This window comes from Pseudorasbora parva, chromosome 9 (assembly GCF_024679245.1).
Source record: "Pseudorasbora parva isolate DD20220531a chromosome 9, ASM2467924v1, whole genome shotgun sequence".
Taxonomy (NCBI): Eukaryota; Metazoa; Chordata; class Actinopteri; order Cypriniformes; family Gobionidae; genus Pseudorasbora; species Pseudorasbora parva.
In genome coordinates this window covers 43,821,789-43,845,475 of record NC_090180.1, presented here as the reverse complement: position 1 = coordinate 43,845,475, position 23,687 = coordinate 43,821,789, and the positions used below count along the sequence as shown (strand labels likewise).

Sequence of the window (23,687 nt, the reverse complement as noted above, 5' to 3'; positions counted from 1 at the left end):
TCCACTTTAGATATTCTACTAAATACAAGTCAGTGATGTGAACAATCAATTGAACAATCTCCGAAAAAATGATTTAGTGTTTCAAAATGTTCAAAACGCCACACACTGGTGACGCCTGCTGGTCAGAACAGTGTAAATGCAACAAAAAAATCAGGCCAAACATGCATAAAAACACATTTTAAAAACACATTGCAAATGTTTTATTGGAAAAAAAATCTATTAAATGCAATTAACTAATCATCTAATAAGATTAAGTGTCTGTAAATGTGTAAAAGTGATCAGAGATCAGGTAATAACCACATAGGCTACTTGCTCATTGGTTCGCCGCTTGGGGGCAATCTTAATGAATCTGTGCGGTAAACCATCGAACAAGGGTCTGGTTTTTACCTGATCTCTGAACACTTTTATACATTTACAGTTGTGCTAATATTTGTATTATTAAAAGGAATAAAGAGTTTAGTCTCTTAAAGAAAGCCTACCATACAGACACTTAATCAGTTTTATACATTTGCTGTACAGACTGCAGGTAAATGTGGACCAAATCTGGTGTTTTTTTTGTTAGTGTTTTTGCTCATATGTGACTGAGATCTGTTTTTCTCATGGCAGGGTCACTTCCATATGTGGTACTAAATCAAACCTCATACACCTGAACCAGCTAATTAGGTATTATAGGCATACTGGAATCTTCAAGGCAGGTGTGTTGTTGAGCCAAGTTGGAGCATAATATTGTCCCAAAATGCTGAAGCATTAAGAGTTCCTTTCACTTGAACTAAGGGGCCAAGCCTAACTCCTGAAAAAAAAACAACCCACGCCATAATCCCCCCTCCACCAAACTTTATACTTGGCAAAATTCAGTCAGACAAGTACCGTTCTCCTGGCAATCACCAAACCCAGACTCGCCCATCGGATTGCCAGACAGAGAAGTGTTATTGGTCACTCCAGAGAACACATCTACAGCTCTAGAGTCCAGTGGGGGCGTAATTTACTCCACTGCATCCCACGCTTTGCATTGCACTTGGTGATGTAAGGCTTGGATGAGCTGCTCGGCCATGGAAACCCATCCCATGAAGCTCTCTACACACTGTTCTTGAGCTGATCTGAAGACCACATGAAGTTTGGAGGTCTGTAGCTAGCTATTGACTCTGCAGAAAGTTGGTGACTTCTGAACATTGTGTGCCTCAGCATGCGCTGACCCCGATTTATGATTTTACGTGGCCTACCACTTAATGGCTGAGTTACTGATGTTCCTAATTGCTTCCACTTTGTTATAACACCACTAACAGTTGACCGTGGAATATTAAGTAGTGAGTACATTTCCCAAATGGACTTATTGCACAGGTGGCGACCTATCACGGCACCACGCTTGAGTTCACTGAGCTTCTGAGAGCGACCCATTCTTTCACTAATGTTTGTAGAAGCGTCTGCATGTCTAGGTGCTTTGTTTTAAACATAATTGTATCTTTCTTTTGCATGCATGTCATCACATAAATATCAAATTGAGTGTCTGTACCCGCATTTTTCTGTCATAATGTCTTTGAATTAACTGGTGTTTTGCTTGGTGAAGTTCACACAGGTGTCCAAGCAGAGGAACCACAGGTGTACTTCATCACTATATCCACCAAACACAAACAAGTCACACAAAACTTTGTCTTCATTTTAAAGTCTACACTACTGTTTAAACATTTCGGGCTGGTAAGGTTGTTTACTTTTTTCTTTTAAATGATGCCACTCAGTATTTTATTAGATTATCCAATAACATTCAGACATTAAATGTCCAAATACATTATTGATGTCGCAGTAGGCAGTTAAAGAATAGCACTTGAGTGTTAAAATGGAATTCAAACGTAGTTCAGGCAGACCACTGATTGCTAAACGATGTCAGTTGACACTCAGCTGATTTGTTACTCCACCTACTCTAATCAGCTATAGTATGTAAGCTCATTGAAACACATGTCGCGCAGACATTAACGCCCACCTCCTAGCATTTTCATAATTGAGTATTGGATTCTGTGAAGAAAATCTATGTTATCATTGCATCTCCTTCTGTAATATGCTAAGAAACGTTTGGTTATTTGAAGGCTTGGTTATTTATGTTTCACTGATGTATCTCAAGCTGTCTAGTATAGCAGCTCAAGCATCTTGGAGCCTAAGCCTTTCGCCAAATCCAAAGATTGTGAATAAATTTCATTCTCAAAATGGTCCTGATTGAAATGCCTTAAAGCAACACACAAGTCTCCATTACAGAATAAACATGCATGTTTACCACTGTGACTGAATGTTCTCTTATCTTCATCTGCTGGTGATTCTGCCTCTTCAGACACTTCTCCTGTTTACAGACGTCAGATGATCAAAGATTCAGCAGAACAGACATACGACAAAATTTGATTGTGCAGCAAAAAGACAGACAGACAGACGAACTGATGAATGGATAGACCAATTTGATTAAAATGCCAAAATCACTATATAAATGATAAATGGACATCACTAAAAAAGGTCATATGGCAATATTGATATATTTAACATTGTATGCTGTTTCACAGACTATGGTTTAAAGTAGCATACTTTATCAAGTATATAATGCACAGTATGCATTAAGAAGATATTATTCCATTCCACAGTGTTAGTTAGTCTTATTGCTCTGATTATCCAGCAGAGGGCAGTCAATGATAAATCTTGAAACTGAGCGACATTAACTGAGCTGACAGTAACAGTCATATCATTTGATCACAATACCGTTCTGTAATTTCCGATGTTCCCCTTCTTTTTTTGATTTGTCATGGGGACTTTCTTCCGGGGGTCCGTTCACCCCCCCTGGCTCCGGGTTGTCTTCTCCCGCCCTGTCTTTCTTTGGTCCTGATGACTCTGGGCCTTTTTTTTGCTCCTGGATTTCTGCTGTTGCCTCCTGCTGTTCCTCCAGCTCTCGTTTGGCCTTCTCCTCCGTCTCTGGTATGAGACACAGCGGGAGGCACATTATTCACTATTCACTTTCTCTGAATGCATCAAATGTGCCAAAATGCTACAAAAGTTTGGATTTATCAAATTTCAAAGTCATATTGAAAACTTTACTGTCATATTTGATTAATTTAATGCATCATTGATGAAAAAAACTATTAAAGGGTCATTACATAGATTTTTTTCTTTATATTTTTCATTGATGTACACTTATAATGTTAATGAAGTTTTTTTTTGCACACACACACACACATATATATATATATATATATATATATATATATATATATATATATATATATATATATATATATATACAGACACACATTATGACTGGATAAGTGAATAACGCTGATTATCTCTTCATCACGGCACCTGCTAGTGGGTGGGCTATATTAGGCAGCAAAGTTGACGTGTTGAAAGTAGGAAAAATTGGCAAGCGTAAGGATTTCAGAGTTTGACAAGGGCCAAATTGTGGGGTGTTCTCAGTCTGCAGTGGTCATTATCTATCAAAAGTGGTGCAAGGAAGGAACAGTGGTGAACCGGTGTAGAGCGAAGGCTGGCCCATGTGGTCCAATCAATCAGACGAGCTACTGTAGCTCAAATTGTGCAAGGAGTTAATGCTGGTTCTCATAGAAAGGTGTCAAAATACACAGTTCATCACAGCCTCTTTCAGCAGGATAATGCGTCTGCCACAAAGCAAAAATGGTTCAGGAATGGTTTAAGGAGCACAACAATGCGTTTGAGGTGTTGAGTTGTCCTCAAATTCTCCAGATCTCAATCTGGGCGAGCATCTTTGGGATGTGCTAAACAAACAAGTGGAGGTTCCTCACAATTTACAGGACTTAAAGGATCTGCTACTAACATCTAGGTCATAATGTTATGCCTGATCGGTGTTATATAGACTACTTACTGAACCCAAATATTTGAACAGAAGTGTATATTTATATGATTTTTACCAGAGTAAGCGCTGCTATTCACCAAAATAAATTGTAAAAAAAAACTTATTTTGACAGTAAATTCCAGTGTGCAAACTACAAACATCTCCCAAAAGCATGCATTCTTACAGGGATCAATCTGCCCGTACCTTTATCTGCCTGCGTCTTCCACCGTTCTCTGTTCAGAGAAACCGCCTCGTTCCAGATGGTCTTGAAGTTCTTCAGGTCCACAGTGAGCAGCGAGCAGTTATGGGATGCGCTGCTATCAGAACCAGAGCTGTTCACACTGCTCCTCTTCACATCTCCGGCAATACTGCTTGAGTTGATGGGATAAGGACTCATCATAAATCACAATATTGCATATATATTGGCAGCAATCACATCCAGTTAGCTTCTGTAACGTCTCCATATCTACCTACATTTCCTGCTCTGTTGATCATTAATATGCTGCTGCTGCTTTGTGTCCTTTCTATGAACCTTCTGGCTGTTATAGTTTACCACATAATTCAGTCCTTTATATGCAAAAGGAGCATTTATTACGAAAAGAAGCAATGTGCTCTTTAGCTTAGTCAACATTGGCAATTCAACTCGTACTTCGAAAATACAAAGAAACTTTCAAACTAAAAGTTTTCTGTCTGAACTGATAGATCACTTTAGACTAAAGTACAAGGGTCAGAAACAGCAGTGCATTGACTCACATTCACTCTCTTTCTAAATGATCCAACGGAGGTATCTGACCGGGGCTGAATTGGATTTGCAGTAATGACTGCAATAGAAGCAGTGAATTGGGTTTTGACACTATCTCTATTCTATCTACTATCTTCTATATCGCTATTCTTGTACTGCAGACAAAGAAAAAAAGCTCCCAGACTCTGACCTGCGAAACCCAGCCAGGCTTGAACTCGTGGCCTCTTCAATGAGCGGCGTGACGATCTTCTCGGTCATGTCCGTCAGAACCGTAAACGTGGGAACAACGATAAAGTCAATGAAACCTACAGGAAATGATAACGAAATTGTTTATTTTTGAATAAATTATTATATAATTATCCTTGTATGTAATTAAGCATGATCTTCAAAAATGACCATGTGTTTTGGCCAATTTTTACCCCCTTTCCAGCTTAATATGGGTAGCTCAATTTAGTGTCATTCATAATTTTCCAATTGCAATGGTGAGATTTTATTGACGATAAAAGCAATGAAACTTACAGGAAGTAGTTAATTTTTGTGAAACCGCATTTTAATAAATTATCCCTATACACATGATCTTCAAAAATATATGCGTTTCAGCTACGGTAAGTTTAAAGCTGAAATGTATAATTGTTCCCCCTTTTCCAGCTTAATGTGAGTAACTGCAATTTAGCATAATTCATAATTTTAAAATTGCAATATTTACATTTAATCATAAGCACTTGTGCTAGCGTATGATAGATAATCGATGAAACCTACAGGATATATAGGCCTATATAAAAAGAAGTTATTTTGTGCACTGAGCTCAAAAAAAAAAAAAAAAAAAAAAAGGAATAAGTTATGCCCATATGCAAGATCTTCAAAAATAGCCACGTGTTTCAGCCATGGCGAGTTTAGAGCTAAAATGTGTATTTTTTCCTGCTTAATATGAGTATTGCAATTTAGCATAATTCATACTTTTGCAATTGCAGTATTCAGATTTACTTGCAAGCATTCGTTTGTGTTTTTGTCACTCACCGATCTGGGACTGGGCCACCATAGTGGATTTACGGTCACACAGAGGTGAGAAGGGTAGACCAAGCTCTGCCTCCTTATCACCCTGTCAACACAAACACATCATTCACCTACATTGCTATAATAATACATTACATTGTATTGTTTTAGGGTAAAATGTTCAAATATATAGCACAATTAATAACTAACACAGGTATGAAATGTATGTGGCACTTTCCACAAAGAGAGTACAAAACAGGACCTCATACTGATAATGATGTTTTGTCAACAAAGAGTGTAAGGCACAATATGTAAGATTTTTGGATTAAAATATCCAAAAACCACTAAAACAATGTTATATATTTTGTTGACTTTATTCTTTATCATTAATATATTTCGAAGAATGTTCGAAATCTTTGAAGATTTTCATAAATTTTAACCAGGACCATGTACCAGCGTCGCCTATTGATGACATCATACTAGTTACCCTTAATTTCTTGTTTTATTTTAATATATTGTGTTTTATTAGACAGATGAGCAACTGTTTAGATACATTTAGCGACAGACAAATTAATCAGTTATATAGCTCGTCTTATTATTTAAATCTCATTTTCATGATTTACCACGAATACCATGTTTTACCATGCCGTATATTGATCTAGCTTACTGCAGTGTGAACAAGTGTCTCATAGTAGTCAACGCACGGAGTAGCATTATAACATGACTTTCAACACAATTGCTGTGTTACTCCACATACGCATGAGAGGAAGAAGCCAAAGCGCTCGTCTGCGGCAGAATAAAAGCTCTGCAAAATCAAGGCGTCATCAAGCTACACCTTTGTTTTGAGTAAGCGACCTTAAGCGGCCAAAAAATATATATTGTGGCTTTAAATGTGCTGTATGTCATTTTTTTTACTAAAGCACAAACACCATAATATGTATCAGATATTTAGGAAACATACTTAGTTGATATACCTGTTTCTCAGAAAAACATCCCACTCACTGCCAATTTAGCCAATAGTATTTCAAAAACCCGGGTTGCCAGTTGCTGTAAAACACAGTGTATTGCTGCCATGGAAGCCAGCAAATGAAATGGGTCAGAGATCGCAGATTATACCAAACCTAAAAATCCTCGGCATCCATCCAATAAGCTCTACGACCAGAGGCATTTTAAAACTCAGATAAATCAACTCAACAGTGTAAGGTTATAAGGCTCAACCTCTTCCATTGTCAATAGCACTAGTTCCATTCTCAATCTGGCAACCCATGTGACCAGTCTGAGGAGAAGGAGGCAGGAGAAACAACTCTCTCCAATATTTTGAATTTAGACTGCACTACCCATTTCAACCACTAGCTGTTAATATTACATACTGCACCTTAACAGGACGAGTTTAAATTTCATAAAATGATTATTAAAAAGTGCATTTTATGAGCCGCTTTATTTTCTATAAGGGGATTTCAGGGTTTGTTACTAAAAATTAAGACATACATACAGTTAAAAATGTCATTAAAGAATCTGTTATTTGATACGCTGATGATTATAAAATTAAAATTCAGCATTTTTGTGGAAAGTGAAGCACTACAGCTTCATGCATCTTGAAACCTTTAAAAGTTAATGTTGCAACTCTGTTATACTAAGAGTCTGAGCCACCTTAACCATACTCTAAAAAGCAATGTCAGCAGTCTGTGGCCTGATACTAGCCTGTCGGAATCCAGATAAATGCATATAAAATCATTAAAATGTCGCAATGGACAGTTGCAGCTCTGAGTCTGGTTTAGAAAGATTTTTTTTATATATACAAAATATTCTTACACATTTCTTGTAGGCATACTAAAATAAACTGTCATGCTTTTATGTTCAGCCTGTCACTATTGATCTGCCTCCTGGTGTGTACAGCTGCTGGAACAATACTACACACACACACACACACACACACACACACACACACACACACACACACACACACACACACACACACACACACACACACACACACACAGGAATAGCTCCCCATCCTCTAATCTGTCAATCAATCAAAGGATATTTATGAAGCCTACTTTATGGAGAATAAAGCTGTAAATGAATGTGCTTTATAACAATCACTTTAGCTGCAGATAAACAGACAAATGATGGGTAAGACCAGAAGGTAATACAGAGAAAACAATTCCCTTCTATCGTTAACTTTACAAAGCAACAGAGACAGACGGAGTCCATCAACGGATTGGGCCTATTTTTCCAGTCAGTAATTATAATATATTATCAGGAGTGTGCAGTCCATATAAACTGAAAATGGACTCGCTAATTAATATTAACATTATAAATTACTATAAAATTCCTTTGTTTGAGGTGTACCATAAACCTTAAGCATAAAAAGGTGGTAATATGTATGTAACTATCCATTGATTATATATTTGCTAAATTACAGTCATTTTCTTCTAATCTGCCAGTGGATCTACTGCAGATTTGGTGCATATTGTCATCATTTCCCGCTGTTCTCATTGGTTTGCTGGTATATGGGGTGCACACACAGTGACACAAACAGTAATGATGATGTTTGTTATTGTATCGATTTCAGCAAGATTCCTCATCCTTCTGAACTGCATGCAAACCAAACTCTTCCAGTGTTTGAGGGCGGGTCAAAGTAGACATGGTTCGCAGGCAGCCAATGACAACCATAGGCTGCAATTATGCAAATGACAGGAAGTGCGACTGGAATTCTTAACGACTCAATAATGGTGCAAATGAGCTTTTCTGATGGGTCCTAAATTGAGTTCTTGAGTTTATCTCTTCAGTATGTATTCAGATGCACATGTAGAGATTATACAATTATTTTTTGTTGAAATATTTGCATTTTTGTACGTATACTGAAGCATTCATCACATTCCATGAATTCCTAAGGGGTGTCAAACTGACATTAGGGGAGGATTTCCAACCATTTTTTTGTGTTTGTATTAGTGGTTCAAGTGCAACAAAAGTCCTAAGGTCTTGGACTCTCTGACAAACACACTTTTTTCAGGTCAAAATGACCCGAGGGAAGTATGAAGCATATCAGACAATATTTTTGTATTATAGAATGCATGGATATGATATTTCTGTGATGTTTAAAACATGAGCCAAGCTCTGTTCACATGATCGTGCCAAAGTTTAATTTCAGGACCTGAATTCGATAGGGCCGTTAAAGCCAGTTATTTTCAGAGGTTTATGTTCAGGTGTAAACAATCTCAAATGACACACTTCCACATGCTCTGGTTTCTGCAGCCTATGATAATCCACGCAGGCTTACGTGTGATTGGATGAAAGGGCAATCAGAAGAGAACAGGAAGCCAAACCGAGAGAGGATTAAAATACATGGTACAAGATGAGGTTTTTCTTGCTTCTCGCACAAGCGCAAATGTCTGCCGAACGCATCTTAAGAATCAAACCTGTCTGAAAAACTCCTCCAGCAGTGACGTAGTCCAGCGATGGTGTAGATCCCAGTTCTTGGCTGGATGGCTGATGTCGGCTGTGTGTAACAGCAGAGAGAGAGCCTTGGGTTTGTCAATTCTGGGTGAAGAAAACACGAGTGGTAAATATGTGTTTGTTCTGACACGAGATTTAATGGAGAGCAAATTTAGCTTTATAGATGTTTGTCCTGAGAAAAAGCTGCCAGTAATCTGGATTCAGAAGATACCTCAAAAACACTGCAAACTGCTCAGATTGGCCAAAATAAGAAAGTCTTAAATCAAAAGATCTCAATAAGAACTCAAACATTTTGCATCAAATTCTACCAAACACAAATGATCTGATCTAGGCTGAGCTGCATTCCTTTTAGGCAGTGGCTATTTACAATATGTAAAAATATCAACAGAGCCTGTTTACACCAAGCAAAAATAGCGATAGATTCTATTTACAAAAAGTGAAAATGACAGGTTAGAGTAAATAGTGTCTGCCAACATTTAAGGCAGACTCATTTTATAGCTTTATATTTTACTCAATGTATCTTTTGTCTATTTTTATTTCTCCTAAGGAAAAGTAGAAACATCTTGAGGAACATCAGTCTTAATAAAGTCTCTATTGCTATGAAAGAACAACCTCTAACCAATAAAATCTTGCTCTGGGGAGACACAGACAAAGCCAAATGTGACAGACAACAGAGAAGCAGGTCGGATGTTTGTAAAGGTTTCTCACCCTTCGGGCTGCTGGAGGAAATTCTTCATGGCTTTGACCTGCTGGAAGTGGCAGGACATGTCAGTGGCCAGAACCATCTCGACCACGAGTGCCCTGAGCTCTCTAAAACACAAGCACACAAAACAACCGCACTGAATCGGAGAAAGTAACTGAGTTCCGCTTCAAAGTATGCGAATAAGCGTTTTCTTTCTGACTGAGATATAAATCAGTCATTTCAATCATCATCTCTGTCTTGCAGTGTAACTTCACAGAACCTCAGACAAAAATAAAAAAATCCTTTCAGCACTTTTTGTTGGGTGTTTCATCAACTTTGTTTCTTAAAATTATAACATTTTACAACCCATTCTGTTATTTTTGTAATTGTGGCAAGGGAACATAACAGGAGGAGTGACGACAGTGAAGGACGAGAGAGGACCAGGCCTGGATTATTTATGTAGGGTTTTATTATGTTTGTTTGGCAGTCGTCCAAGAGGGGCTGCCACTTAACTTTCTTTTGGATTATTTTGGATATTAAAGCTACGTTAAACGTTGGATACCACTAATCTTGTTACAGTTATTTTTGCAAACCAATTTTGTCTTGCTAATGCTAATTTGACAGCTAGCATTTTATATAAATTAAATTAAACATCCAATTAAAGATTTTGATTAGAGTATCTTCAAAAAGTGGATTTATTTCACAAATTGAAAGTGAAACTTGTATATTATATTCTTTCATTACACACAGACTGATATATTTGAAATGTGAATTTCTTTTATTTTGATGATTATAACTGACAACTTAGGACAATCCCAAATTCAGTATCTCAGAAAATTAGAATATTGTGAAAAGGTTCAATATTGAAGACACCTGGTGCCACAGTCTAATCAGCAAATAACTCAAAACACCTGCCAAGGCCTTTAAATGGTATCTCAATCTAGTTCTGTAAGCTACACTATCAAGGGGAAGACTGCTGACTTGACAGTAGTCCAAAAGAAGACATTGACACCTTGCACAAGGAGGGCAAGACACAAAAGGTCATTGAAAAAGAGGCTGGCTGTTCACAGAGCTTTGTGTCGCCATTTATAGAGAGGCGAAGGGAAGGAAAAGATGTGGTAGAAAAAGTGTGTACAAGCAATAAGGATAACCGCACCCTGGAGAGGATTGTGAAACAAAACCCATTAAAAAATCTGGAGGAGATTCACAAAGAGTGGACTGCAGCTGGAGTCAGAGCTTCAAGAACCACTACGCACAGACGTATGGAAGACATTTCAGCTGTCGCATTCCTTGTGTCAAGCCACTCTTGAACAACAGACAGCGTCTGAAGTATGTCGTCTAGGCTAAAGACAAAAATGACTACTGAGTGGTCCAAAGTTATAGTCTCTGATTAAAGTAAATTTTGCATTTCTTTTGGAAATCAGGGTCCCAGAGTCTGGAGGAAGAGAGCAGAGGCCAACACAGCCATAAACCAGGACGTATTAGAGCACTTCATGCTTCCTGCTGCTGACCAGCTTTATGGAGATGCAGATTTCATTTTCCAACAGGACTTGGCAGCTGCACACAGTGCCAAAGCAACCAGTACCTGGTTTAAGCACCATGGTATCCCTGTTCTTAACTGGCCAGCAAAGTCACCTGATCTTAACCCCATAGAAAATCTATGGGGTATTTTGAAGAGGAAGCTGTGATATGCAAGACCCAACAATGCAGAAGAGCTAAAGGGCACTATAGTATACCAGAGCAACCTGGGCTCTCATAACACCTGAGCAGAGCCACAGACATGTGCTCTGCTCAGGTGTTATGATCGACTGTATGCCCCGCCGCATTGCTGCAATAATTCAGGCAAAAGCATTGAGTGCTGTACATGCTCATACGTTTAATGTACATACTTTTCAGTTGACCAAGATTTCTAAAAATCCCTTTTTTGTATTGTTCTTAAGTAATATTCTATTTTTTTTAGATAATACATTTGGGATTTTCTCTTAGTTAACAATTATATCATCAAAATTAAAATAAATAAACATGAAACATATATAAGTCTGTGTAATGAATATAATATACAAGTTTCACTTTTTGAATGGAATTAGTGAAATAAATAAACTTTTTGATGATAATCTATTTATAGGACCAGCACCAGTATTGGATAATTGACAAAAATTAGGCTTGACTGCAAATGCATACAAAAATTATTCTGCTGCGATATTTATCTTACAACTGTGGGTTTTTGTAAGAAATTATATAAAAAATTACACACATAGACACGTGTGTGTGTTTGTGTGTGTGTGTGTGTGTGTGTGTGTGTGTCTGTGTTTGTGTGTTAATTTTTGTTAGTTTTAATAAAAATAAAACCCTGATACATCCATATCATGATATTGCAATTACAGGAAATTGATTCTGTCAGTTTATCTGTTCTCTGGAGACAAAAGAAGTGAGATAATGATGAAAATGAATAGAATGATGTACCTCCAGTCATCTTTGGAGAGGTTGTAGAGGATGTTCATCTCGTCGTCCTCCTGAAGCAGTCGATACGCCGCGCTGACGTGATGACTCTCCAGCACAGAGCGGTCGTTGTACAGGATGGCTGTGTCCGACCTGCAGGAATAAATGCAAACTCACTACACACAGTTTTCCTTTTTCTATTCAACAAAGAAACCTATAAAATGTATTATGGTTTCCAAAACTTTCAATTTTCTAAACTTTCAATTTTCTCAATATTTCGATTTTTTTGCACCCTCCGATTCCAGATTTTCAAACAGCTGCATCTCCGCCAAATATCCTACCAAAATATCCTATCTAGAACAAACCATACATCAATGAAAAGCTTATTTATTCAGCTTTCAGATTATGTATAAATATTGCTTAAAAAAAAAGACCCTTATGGCTGGTTTTGTGGTCCAGTGTCACAAATTATAATTATTTTAAAATTTAATAATAATTTACTGTATTTTTGTTCAAATAAATGCAGCCTTTGAAAGAACTTCTTTCAAAAACTTTAATACACTCACTTTAATCAACCCCAAACTTCAACCCAGCAACAGTCTATTCACATTTTACAACCAATACAAAACCATAAACCAATTTACTGACAATTATTTCCTTCTTATCGAAACTGTGTTTTTGTTTTATTCTCATTTCAACCATTCTAATTTGTCCCAGGTCAGGTTTCGGGCAGAAAGGCCGTATTTCTCCCTCTTACATGCTAGTTTAATGAAGCCGGCTCACGCTGAGGTACTCTGACTGCAGGCTGTGTGTTAGTCAGCGTAGGAGTCTGATGGATGACTCACCCGGCGGCCCTCAGCGCTCTCATGCCTTACCTGGTCTGGATGTGGAAGTTGTTTGTGGTCCCGGTGTGTTCGTAATCATGGACGGCAGCAGCGAAAAGCATCGCAAAAATCTCCAACTCCGTCATCCAGTGCTGGAGAGGAAAGAAGCATCACGCACAAGATCTCTAACACCTCATTTCTACTTAATGGTAAAGAGGTTAGATAAAGTGCAAATGGACACCTCTGCTGAAAGTACCAGCTTCTAAAGTGTTTGTGTGTCTCAGTAGGCCTTTAAAACTACCATAGAAATGTATTTTAACTTAATTTACATTTGCTACTTCAGGTATCATTTCATGACTGTGAATTTTGGAAGAAACATTTGAGACGAAGTTGTCACCAATCAGAATGGACAATTCTTATATTTTATGGAATTTTGCAGTATTTATTATAAATGATTTATCTGTGCACATAATAATAATAATAATAATAATTAAAGCTGCTAGCAGCATTTAACGGGGTTCAAGGTTTTAAGGCCTTTTAAGCACAGAGGCATTAAAGACATTAAGTTTTATTTAACAAGATTTTAAACATTGAAATAATAGATGGAAAAGTCCATTTACAGCCATTATAGGCAATTTACCATAGGAAATGCATGGTTTTTAAAGCTTTTTAACAGTTATAGTGCCACCTATAGTCCGATCTCTTTAAAACTTTGCATGCTTCATCAGCATGTCATGCCACATATACCCAATACTTTTCGTGAAGTTTTGAGCTCCCCCTTTTGAGTTAGCGCCAACTAGTGGCCAATTTCTTTCAAAATTCTTACAGACCTCTAGGACCATGAGTCAAACATGCCCACTGAGTTTCGTTCCGATCGACCTCTGTTAACCCCATCTAATAGGTGCTCAAAATTCATTGGCTGATGTTGGCCATGTTTTTTGAGATATGCCAAAAAATATGTCCTCATAGATATATATAGTACCTTGGACCAAGAGACTGCATACCAATTTTCAGGTCAATCGAACTAGCTGTCGCGTGGTTATAGCCCTTTTCATGTTTTTTTCACATTATAGCGCCAGCAAGTGGCCAATCACAGATTTTTTTATCGAGGCCTCAGATTAAGCCCATACATATGTGTACCAAGTTTGGTGAAGATAGCCTTTTTAGTAAAATAGGCTCCGCCCTGAACGTCCATTTTGAAGCCCCTTAGCAAAAATCAATCGAAATTTCAACTTTTTTTTTACACAGAACATTTTGGCACTGGTTTGGTTCCGATCGGTCAAAAAACCAGGGACTAGTTTGCAAAAGTAGGTTTCAGACATAATCTAAGATGGCGGACAAGTAAAGATAAAACAAAAAAATTCCCGCTTACAATTTTTTCATCTTGGCCCAAGGATTTCAATAGGGTTTCAGCACTTCGTGCTTGAACCCCTAATAATAAAAATGCATGTTCCCTTGTAATATTTAATCACCTTGTAATCAGTGACATCACTTCCCCTTTCTGATGACGTTTACTGGTGCGAGGGCGGGACAAACTGTCACTCATATGAGATCACCGCAATAACAAACCATCCAATCAATTCCCAATAGATAAAATTGTCCCGTCCTACATTTTTTTCTTTTTTGAGAAGCCGTCTTACTTGGATATATATACACGTCAAAATAGAGAAGAGTATCACAACTTCCATTTCATGCCGAATTTAAATAATTCACAACTCCATTGGATAAAAAATATCCAATCACAACAGCTGACCAAACAGAGCAGAGCAGATTGGAATTTTTGGAAAGGTGTGTTTTAAAAGCCTGGATGCCAGCTGAATTTACCCTCGCCCAAAACATTTAAGGTCGGGCAATTCAGTCTGGACTTGTTGTGGAGTAATTATGACTGAACAGAAACTGTTCAGACCAATCAAATCGTCAGGGCAGGCTTTATATGATGATTGACACATAACACAATGTAATTTACAAGAACTAAAACTGAAAAGAGGTGCTGCAAGTATCAGAAAAATGTGTTTTTGAACTTTAAATCATTTAAATTCTAGCAGGCACCACAATAATTAAGTATATATTGGGCACTTAAAATAGCCAAAAGCACTGAGTCCATAGCAGGAAAATAATGGACATGTGATGGTGAAACACAGATCAATCATGAATCTAAAGCTCTGAAGGACCTTGAGCTCTCAGCTGCACGCTGCTTCCCTCAGGACTTCATCTTAATATTTAATCATTTAATAGAGAGACTCAACTTCAGACCTCCGCATTTGTCTTGCAGAAGTGAATTCTGATGAGAGACATGCCTCTTTGTGAGCAAATAAAAGCGATTTGTGACAATGACAAGATAAGACCCTCATATGAGTAAACAGCATGAGAGTTCTCTCAGTTTCTCTTCAGGAACTGCTGCTTTATGACTGGCCTGATGATTGTTCATTAAAAGCTTAAGATGTGTGTTTGCCAGCACACGCGTGTCAGCAGAATTAATGATTGCGCCGCTGGGTTTCTGTGCAGTAACTCATGAGTTCGTGCCCACAGACTCCGACATTTTGTCACGATAGCATTATTAAGATGATTAACACCGTATCTGAACTGAGAGTGAGTGGAACAACGCAACATTAGATCATTATAATCAACAAACCAGTCTATGCTGCCAGAGCAGTGTTGATACTGAAGGGGATGGTGATGTTGTTGCATTTCGCCGCTCTAAACACGAGGTAAGAGATTCCACAAGCCTGGAGCAGTGTTGTTATTGTTGACGTACTAAAAAGTAAAAATTAAAAATTGTTGTGGGTCATTGATTTTTAACTTTGCTGATTTTCATTAGGTTTTGAATTTATTACAATATGTAAATGTAAGTAAATATTTATTTAAAATTCATGTTTATTTGTTAGCAAAAGGTCACCTGATGACGCAAAATGCTCCTGGGCTTTCGTGAAAACTGCAGATTGTACTTTTGTGCATTTAAAAAAAATAAATATTGCCCACGGACAGTCAGATTGTCAAAGGGTTATTAACAGAAAAGTTATTTTTGAAAGCCCATTTTGTCAGTGTTGAAATAACCCTTTAAATAAAGCTGAAATATAATATACAAAAAATCCCCCAAATAACAAATGAAAATTAGAAATGTTGCCATAGCTAAACAAAAAAAGACAAGAAAAAAAGAACAAGACAAAAAGATGATTAAATATAAATTAATTTTAAAAACTTAAATTAACTAAATTATTATTAAATTAACTAAAATGAAAACTAAAAATATAAAAAATTCAAGCCAAATTAAAATAATAATAAACAATTTAAACAGTGATACAATAATACTAAAATAACACTTATATATATATATATATATATATATATATATATATATATATATATATATATATATATATATATTGTGTGTGTGTGTGTGTGTGTGTGTGTGTGTCTGTTTAAGCTTACCACCATCCCCGTCTTCAGGAGCAGGTAGTGTACGGTCTGTGTGACGTCGGCCGCGTGTATCAGGTTGTGGTAGGGGTTTTTATGTTTGCTGTATCCCACTTCCAGAGCCTCCACAAACGACACCAGCGCTGAGACAGGGATCTGTCAGAGATACGGTGTTAATAAAAAAAGACCATTACAGCCCTCTACTCTCACTTCTTCAGGAGTTGTTTTCACCTTGAAGCGGCTGATGAGGTCGTATCGGGTGAGGAGGTCATAGAAGATGAATTTGAGTGAGTGGTCACCACTCGATTCGTTCAGAGCAAATACATCAAAAGACCACTTATCCACATTCTGAGAAGAAAAAACAGAGAAACAAACTCAGCACACACATATTCTTCCCCTCTGCCACAGCTCTCAAATCTCCTTTGCACATGAGCATATTCAATAATCAATATACATATTCATATTCAGGTGCTAAACACTATTGAACACTGTTGGTTCTCATGTGTCGACTAAGAATGCAGTGTGCCAAGCTTGAGTATATAGATGTGAAAACAAGATTTGAGTGAAAGAAATAAGACATTACATTAAATTAAATTTTAATCTTGAAACCATGAAAGTCCACCATAAAATATTTATTGTGTGAGAATGATCAATTTTACACAAATGATTACTGTCTCTCAGAGCTGGTGTCATTTCCATGATGAAACCCTAATGTTCCCTCTAATAAGGTTTTATAAATGTGTAATGTGTGTGTTCATCCAGAGGACAACAGTGGCAGCGAAGACCTTGAGACATGAGAGGTGTATATCAAAAATGGTATAATGGTATAACAATATATAACATTATTAAAATACAAAATTAAATCAAATTTGGTACACAATGAATCAAAAATAAATATCAATGATAAAATTATACATTAAAAATTATATTGCAGTAGAAGTAGCCTTCTAATAATCACAGTACATAGTTGTGCTAGGAGTCACTTGTTATATTCAATATATGCTTTTCCTGTATTGGTGTTTTGTTTTTTCCTTCATTTTTTTTAAATATTACAAAATATATATTTTCCTCAAATTTTGATTGGTTTTTACAGTCATAAACAACAAATATCCCACCTGGACATCACATTTGGTCACTACTGTATGTATATACCCCGGGCTTGACATTAATTTTTTTGCTCACCAGCCTCTGTGGCTAGTGGTTAGTGGTGGCCCATAGGAAAAATGGCCAAGCGTGAGGATTTGAGCAAGTTTGACAAGGGCCAAATTGTGATGGCTAGACGACTGGGTCTGATCATCTCCAGAACTGCAGCTCTTGTGGGGTGTTCCTGGTCTGCAGTGGTCAGTATCTATCAAAAGTGCTCCAACTGATGCACGTGGGGAGCGAAGTCAGACCCGTGTGGTCCAATCAAACAGATGAGCTACTGTAGCACAAAGAGGTTAATGCTGATTCTGATAGAAAGGTGTCAGAATACACAGTGCATCACAGTTTGTTGTGTATGGAGCTGCATAGCTGCAGACCGGTCAGGGTGCCCATGCTGACCCCTGACCCCGCCGAAAGCACCAACAGTGGTCATGTGAGCATTAGAACTGAACCTCAGAGCAATGGAAGAAGGTGGTCTGGTCTGATGAATCACGTTTTCTTTTACATCACATGCATGGCCGTGTGTGTGTGCATCACTTACCTGGGGAACACATGGCACCAGGATGCACTGTGTGAAGAAGGCGAGCCGGCGGAGGCAGTGTGATGCTTTGGGCAATGTTCTGCTGGGAAACCTTGGGTCCTCCATCCATGTGGATGTTACTTTGACACACTCCACCTACCTAGGCATTGCAGACCATGTTCACCCTTTCATGGAAACAGTATTCCCTGGTGGTTGTGGTGTCTTTCAGCAGGATAATGCGCCGGCCACAAAGCAAAAATGGTTCAGGAATGGTTTGAGAAGCACAACGAGTTTGAGGTGTTGACTTCCTTTAAATTCCCCAGATCTCAGTCTAATCGAGGATCTGTGGTATGAGCTGAACAAACAAGTCTGATCCATGGAGGCCCCTACTCGCAACTTACAGGGCTTAAATGATCTGCTGCTAACATCTTGGTGCCAGATACCACAGCACACCTTCAGGGCTCTAGTGGAGTCCATGCATCGACAGGTCAGGGCTTTTTTGGCAGCAAAAGGGGGACAATATTAGATAGGTGGTCATGATTTTACGCCTGATCGGTGTATGTGTGTGCATTTGTGCTTAATTTCCAATCAAGCTGTAGACAAAATATTAGACAAAAAGTGTACAAATATTTAGTGTGTGCAGATATTCTATTTTTTAATTACACCACAGAATTCTACTGAAATATGGTGTAAATGTCTTGGCATTCAGTGGGAATGAATATATAACAATGATAAGTAGATAAAGTAGAATTTGCATATCAACTTAATCCATTATGTTAGTGAACAAATGAAAATGTGAAAAAGTATTTTCTGAAGACCACAGGGCCAGTAGTCTCCCAAGTTGAAGAAAAAAACTTTTTTGTGTGATAATTTGAGAGCAAACAAAAGAGAAATAAGCAGAGAGATAAAACAATGTTTTTTTATAAGCATGAAAGAGTGTGTGAGTATGTTACCTTAAGCACTGCTATGACAGAGGGAGGGTAACTCAGTCCCACCATGTTAGAGGTTCGGCGGTACATTCTGTTAGAACGAGATAAACACATCAAGTGAAAGCGGCAGCGAAGGCCGCAGGCGCTCCAAACACAATGCCATAATCTTCACCTTCAAAACCACAAAACAGAAAACGTAGAGGACAAACTGCACTTTCTTTAAGTAAATGCTTTGTCAGAGCAATTTATATGTGCAGCGTTGCCTGAAGTGCTTTAGAATATAATGAAATGATGCTAACGGATGAGAGAGAGGCAAAGGGACTGTAGTTATTCAGACATGTCAAGAAGATGATGTATATGCATACGCTGACTCACATTTAGCTCAATGCATAGATTTATAATCACAGAAGACTTTAATGGTGCCTAGCAAGGAGAAAAAAGGACTTGAAGAGGATGTAGACTGATTGATGAACACTGGAAGGTTCCTGCTTATGTTCATGGTTACAAAAAAAAAATATGACAGCTAAATATGATTTGTTTCCCAGTGTTAATATTATTAACTAAAACTATTAAAATAAAGCTGAAAACAACATCAGATGAAAAACTTGCCTTGGTTTAAGTACAAAAATAACTAAAACTGAAATACAAAATCAATTAAGCCTGAATATAAAAACATAGCACGTAAAAAATATTACAACATTGAAACAATAAAATGTAAAAAAGCTATTTATAAATATAAAAGCTAATTCAAAATATGAATAAATACTGCAATAGTATGTCCTTTGATACTTTGAAATGAAAGAGACTAAAAATGTGACATTACAACCCTACAATTAGGTCACATGCAAAAAGGTTATCCAATCATATTGGAGGCTGTTTACATACACTAAAAAATTCTGAGTAAAAAACAACCCAATGTTGGGTCAAATATGGACTAACCCAGCAATAGGGTTGTTTTAAGCAAAAATTTAACCCAACCACAGGATTAAAATAACCCATCGCTGGGTTAGTCCATATTTGACCCAACATTGGGTTAAAACAACCCAGCATTTTTTACAGTGTATAGACATTTTAAAGGTAGAATAGCAAAATAATTGCCTGTTTAATTTGCAAGTGTCCAAGAAAATCAAAACTGTGGGAATTTTTTTGTTTTCTTTTAAAAATAGCACTATCTTCTGCAGTGATATTAGCGTACTGGTCTGTGGTTAACCCCACCTCTCCACAAATATCCCAGCCTGCACCGCGTGTACGATGCTGCGGAATCGCGGCTTCTCTTCCGTCCGTCGCAGCATCAGCCCCATCTGCCGTGTGAAGGTGGAGGCCAGCCAATCACGGACTTCTGATGGCACAGAATCTGATTGGATATCGCTGAGCTCATCCTCGGTATCGACCAATCGCCTTAGAAAAAGAAGGAGAGAGAGGGAGGTAGGGAAAGATACTTTAAATGCCATCACCACTTCACGCTTAAATATCGGCTGTGACAGGTAATTGTGCATTTAAGAGGAATAAACGACAATTTATGCTTAATCGAAACTGAGTGAAGCCTGAGCCAAACCTGCTGATTTAAGACTGATCCATAACTCATCTGCATAATTATCATAATACCACAGTATGTTTTCTTTAAGTGCAGCAGAACAATGTGTCTAGTAAATAATATCTGCATTGGAATGGCACTGGACTGACATTTAACGTCTGATGTTACAGCACTAAAAACATCAACAATTTGCAGCAACTGTGCCATAAACGTCTGTGTATCCAGACATAAGCTCTTATGATGGATTTAAACACTCATAAATCACACAGCGAATATGAATCTGATCAGACCGGACTGGTGGTCCAGCAAGTGAGAGTGTGTGTCGTAATCCTGGGCCGTGATGACGTCCCAGTTACATAATTCCATAAGCTTTTATCACGTCTTTTCTGGCATCTAGATGTTCACAGCTGTTATTCTTCACCCTGCTCATGAAAATAAAACGATATCTGTGGTACTCGAGCGGCGTGATGGAGTGCTGCATCTCCCCGCAGAGACGCTAAATACTGTCGCTGAGTGGGAATGAAATGGCACTGATAAGGATGAAGTTTTTGTCTCGTTTCGAACTGCAGGTGATCGTTTATGTGCTCTCAATAAAGCTATCAGCATGTTCTCATATCCACACATCCTGATGAAAATGTGTCGGGGTGCCATTTCAACCCAAAAGAAAGAAATTATATTTGTTGTAATTGTGACTTAATTTTGATCAAAACAGTCTTTCCTGCAAAAGTCTCTTGTAATACTTAGATTTTCTAATGGTTTTCGTAATTCCATTATCCCCCATTGTGATTCTCGTTACTGGAAAATGTTGTACTTCATACTAAAATGTACAAAAAACTTTAAATTAAAGCCAGAATAAATTAAAACAAGTATGAAAATAAAATAATATACAGTATATATACAGATATAAAATATGTATGTATATATCCAAACTAATTATTTTTCAAAATGAATGATCAAAATTCTTATTAAAAAAAATTAGGTCTTGCTGAAGGACAAAGCAGTAGCGTTGACCCCTGTGACCCCCTCAAACGGCCACTCACTTAATCTAAGAATCTTGGGATTGATCTTTAACTGCTAATTGAATTGACCTCTGTCAGCACGAGTGAACTGCTTTAAGCACCATTAGACTGATCGTGGACCAATTTTACAATCTTCCCTTTACAGTGACTCCACTTAGGGATTGTGTGGAAAAGCTGAATCCGCACCTGACATGGAAAGACTGAAGAATGTGTTGTTACGGCTTTGTGAGCAATGCAAAACATTTTGGCGAAAATAGGAAATAGCCTGGAGATGATTATTCATTATAAATGTATCATGTAGTTTATGTATCAAACATCGGCAGTTTGTTTGCAACCGATGGATTTCATGGAACAGCATGAGAATAGAGATAGGTTAGGAATATGTTATTTTCCATTTCCAGATAGTTTTAAAGGCGTTTTCAACTGGATGATAATTTCAGGTCAGTGAGAAAACTAAGAGAGTAAACTCAGTACTTTACCTTGTTTCCTCAATATAGACCGATTCCAACACTGTGGCAGCATATTCCAGGTTTTTCTTTAGATCTACGAGAGACGCTTCTCCCCTCTCCAACTGTTTCACCAAACATCGTAATCTGGAAAACAAGGACATGCACATACATTCATTTTGTTTTGCAAAATAAACAGCCATTCAGTTATCTGAGCGCAGCAGCCAATGCCAAGAGCAGTAGGATTGGGCCCGGCCTCGTGATATTTCAGAGCTATATCCTGTAGTAGTTTAATCTGAGCCGTTTCTGCTCAGTGCGCGTTCTCTCTTTCTCCAGACTCACGCCATATTAACAGATATAACAGACTCTATTTCACTTTAGACATCGTCTTATGCCAATTTGGAAGACATCGCCAAACCCTAAAATGTAGCATTTAATTCTGCAAAACAAAGATCAATATTAAACGTAAAAAAAATATATATATAAATCCTGTGACACTGCTAAATTATAACTATAATATTATAACCAATTGTAACTAAATTATATACTGTATACACACACACACACACACACACACACACACACACACACACACACACACGACCCTTTGTGGTCAGTAAGGTTTTTTTTTAAACAAAAAATAAAATTTAAATACTTTTATTCAGTTTTTATTTCAAACTTCCTATTAATCAAAGAAAGATTCGTTCTGATGTGAGGTAAAAAATAAATAAATACTGTTTAATTTCTTGCAGAAACCGATAATTTCGTGTTTCAAGACATCAATGTATCGCCACGAGCCACAGGGTTTAATATGGATTTGTATGCATTTGTGTTTTTTACTCTCATAGAATTACTCCCCATTGACATGCATTATATGAGCAACAGTTAGAGTTAAAAATCTTCATTTGTGTTCTACTGAAGAAACAAACACACCGACATCTTGGATGCCCTGGGGGTAAGCAGATAAACATCACATTTTCATTTTTGGGTAACTATTCCTTTTACGTTAGAGCGCAAATCCAAAAAAGCATTGACGCAAGTGGAAAGTTCTGTGCGTGATCTACTGACAACACACAAATTAAAAAAAGCGCAAACCTTAAGAAATCACCTTGCAAGATGTAAAGGAAGTGCATGTAAGATTGTGGCCAAATCTGGTACTGCAATCCCTATCCCCTCTCCCCCTCCCCCTGACTCGAGGTTGCCAGATTGGCTGCAGGATCAGCAGGACCGTTTGTAGATCTGCAGCTGTGATAACTAGAGCAGATCTGGCAACCCGGATGCAGAAACACAACTGACTTAGGGATTGGTAGATAGATGGAGGCCGGAGCTTCAGGCCAAAACACAACATCAGTTGAGGGCTGCAACAGCTAGTTTTAAATGACAATATCCTGGCCGGACTACTGCTGTCAGTGATAGAAGTATTTGAAATTAACACTATTTCTTAATGTCTAATGACATATCAGGGCCATTTTATGATTAATTGAAATACATTTCTTACATACAGCACTCACGTCTGAAAGGGAAACTCCTACAAATGTTTATAGAATAAGGTCAGCTGCAAAAAATAACCCTGTCCACAGCTTTTCAGAGCAAATTTTTTTACTGTGTGTCTTAAGTAAATCCTGTCAGTCAGGGGAGGGTTTTACGCCAAAAGAGGGTTTGTGCTGGAGCAAGCGGTTAGTAAATCTGGCCTCCTGAGTCACAACAT

General features: G+C 37.7%; 1 protein-coding gene across 4 annotated transcripts in view; it reads right to left on the bottom strand.

Moving 5' to 3' along the window:
• Positions 1-23,687, bottom strand: part of pde1cb (phosphodiesterase 1C, calmodulin-dependent b) — a 98,622-nt gene that overhangs the window by 1,510 nt on the left and 73,425 nt on the right. For all 4 annotated transcript variants that reach the window (XM_067452744.1, XM_067452745.1, XM_067452746.1 and 1 more), the window contains 14 exons: positions 22,013-22,126; positions 20,196-20,378; positions 19,005-19,071; positions 16,620-16,736; positions 16,404-16,544; positions 13,026-13,126; positions 12,175-12,303; positions 9,738-9,839; positions 8,993-9,113; positions 5,595-5,676; positions 4,768-4,882; positions 4,040-4,203; positions 2,734-2,943; positions 2,264-2,326 (listed from right to left, as the gene is read on the bottom strand). In XM_067452744.1, the coding sequence (XP_067308845.1) occupies positions 2,264-2,326; positions 2,734-2,943; positions 4,040-4,203; positions 4,768-4,882; positions 5,595-5,676; positions 8,993-9,113; positions 9,738-9,839; positions 12,175-12,303; positions 13,026-13,126; positions 16,404-16,544; positions 16,620-16,736; positions 19,005-19,071; positions 20,196-20,378; positions 22,013-22,126 (1,709 nt within the window). The remainder of the gene's footprint in view (positions 1-2,263; positions 2,327-2,733; positions 2,944-4,039; positions 4,204-4,767; positions 4,883-5,594; positions 5,677-8,992; positions 9,114-9,737; positions 9,840-12,174; positions 12,304-13,025; positions 13,127-16,403; positions 16,545-16,619; positions 16,737-19,004; positions 19,072-20,195; positions 20,379-22,012; positions 22,127-23,687) is intronic.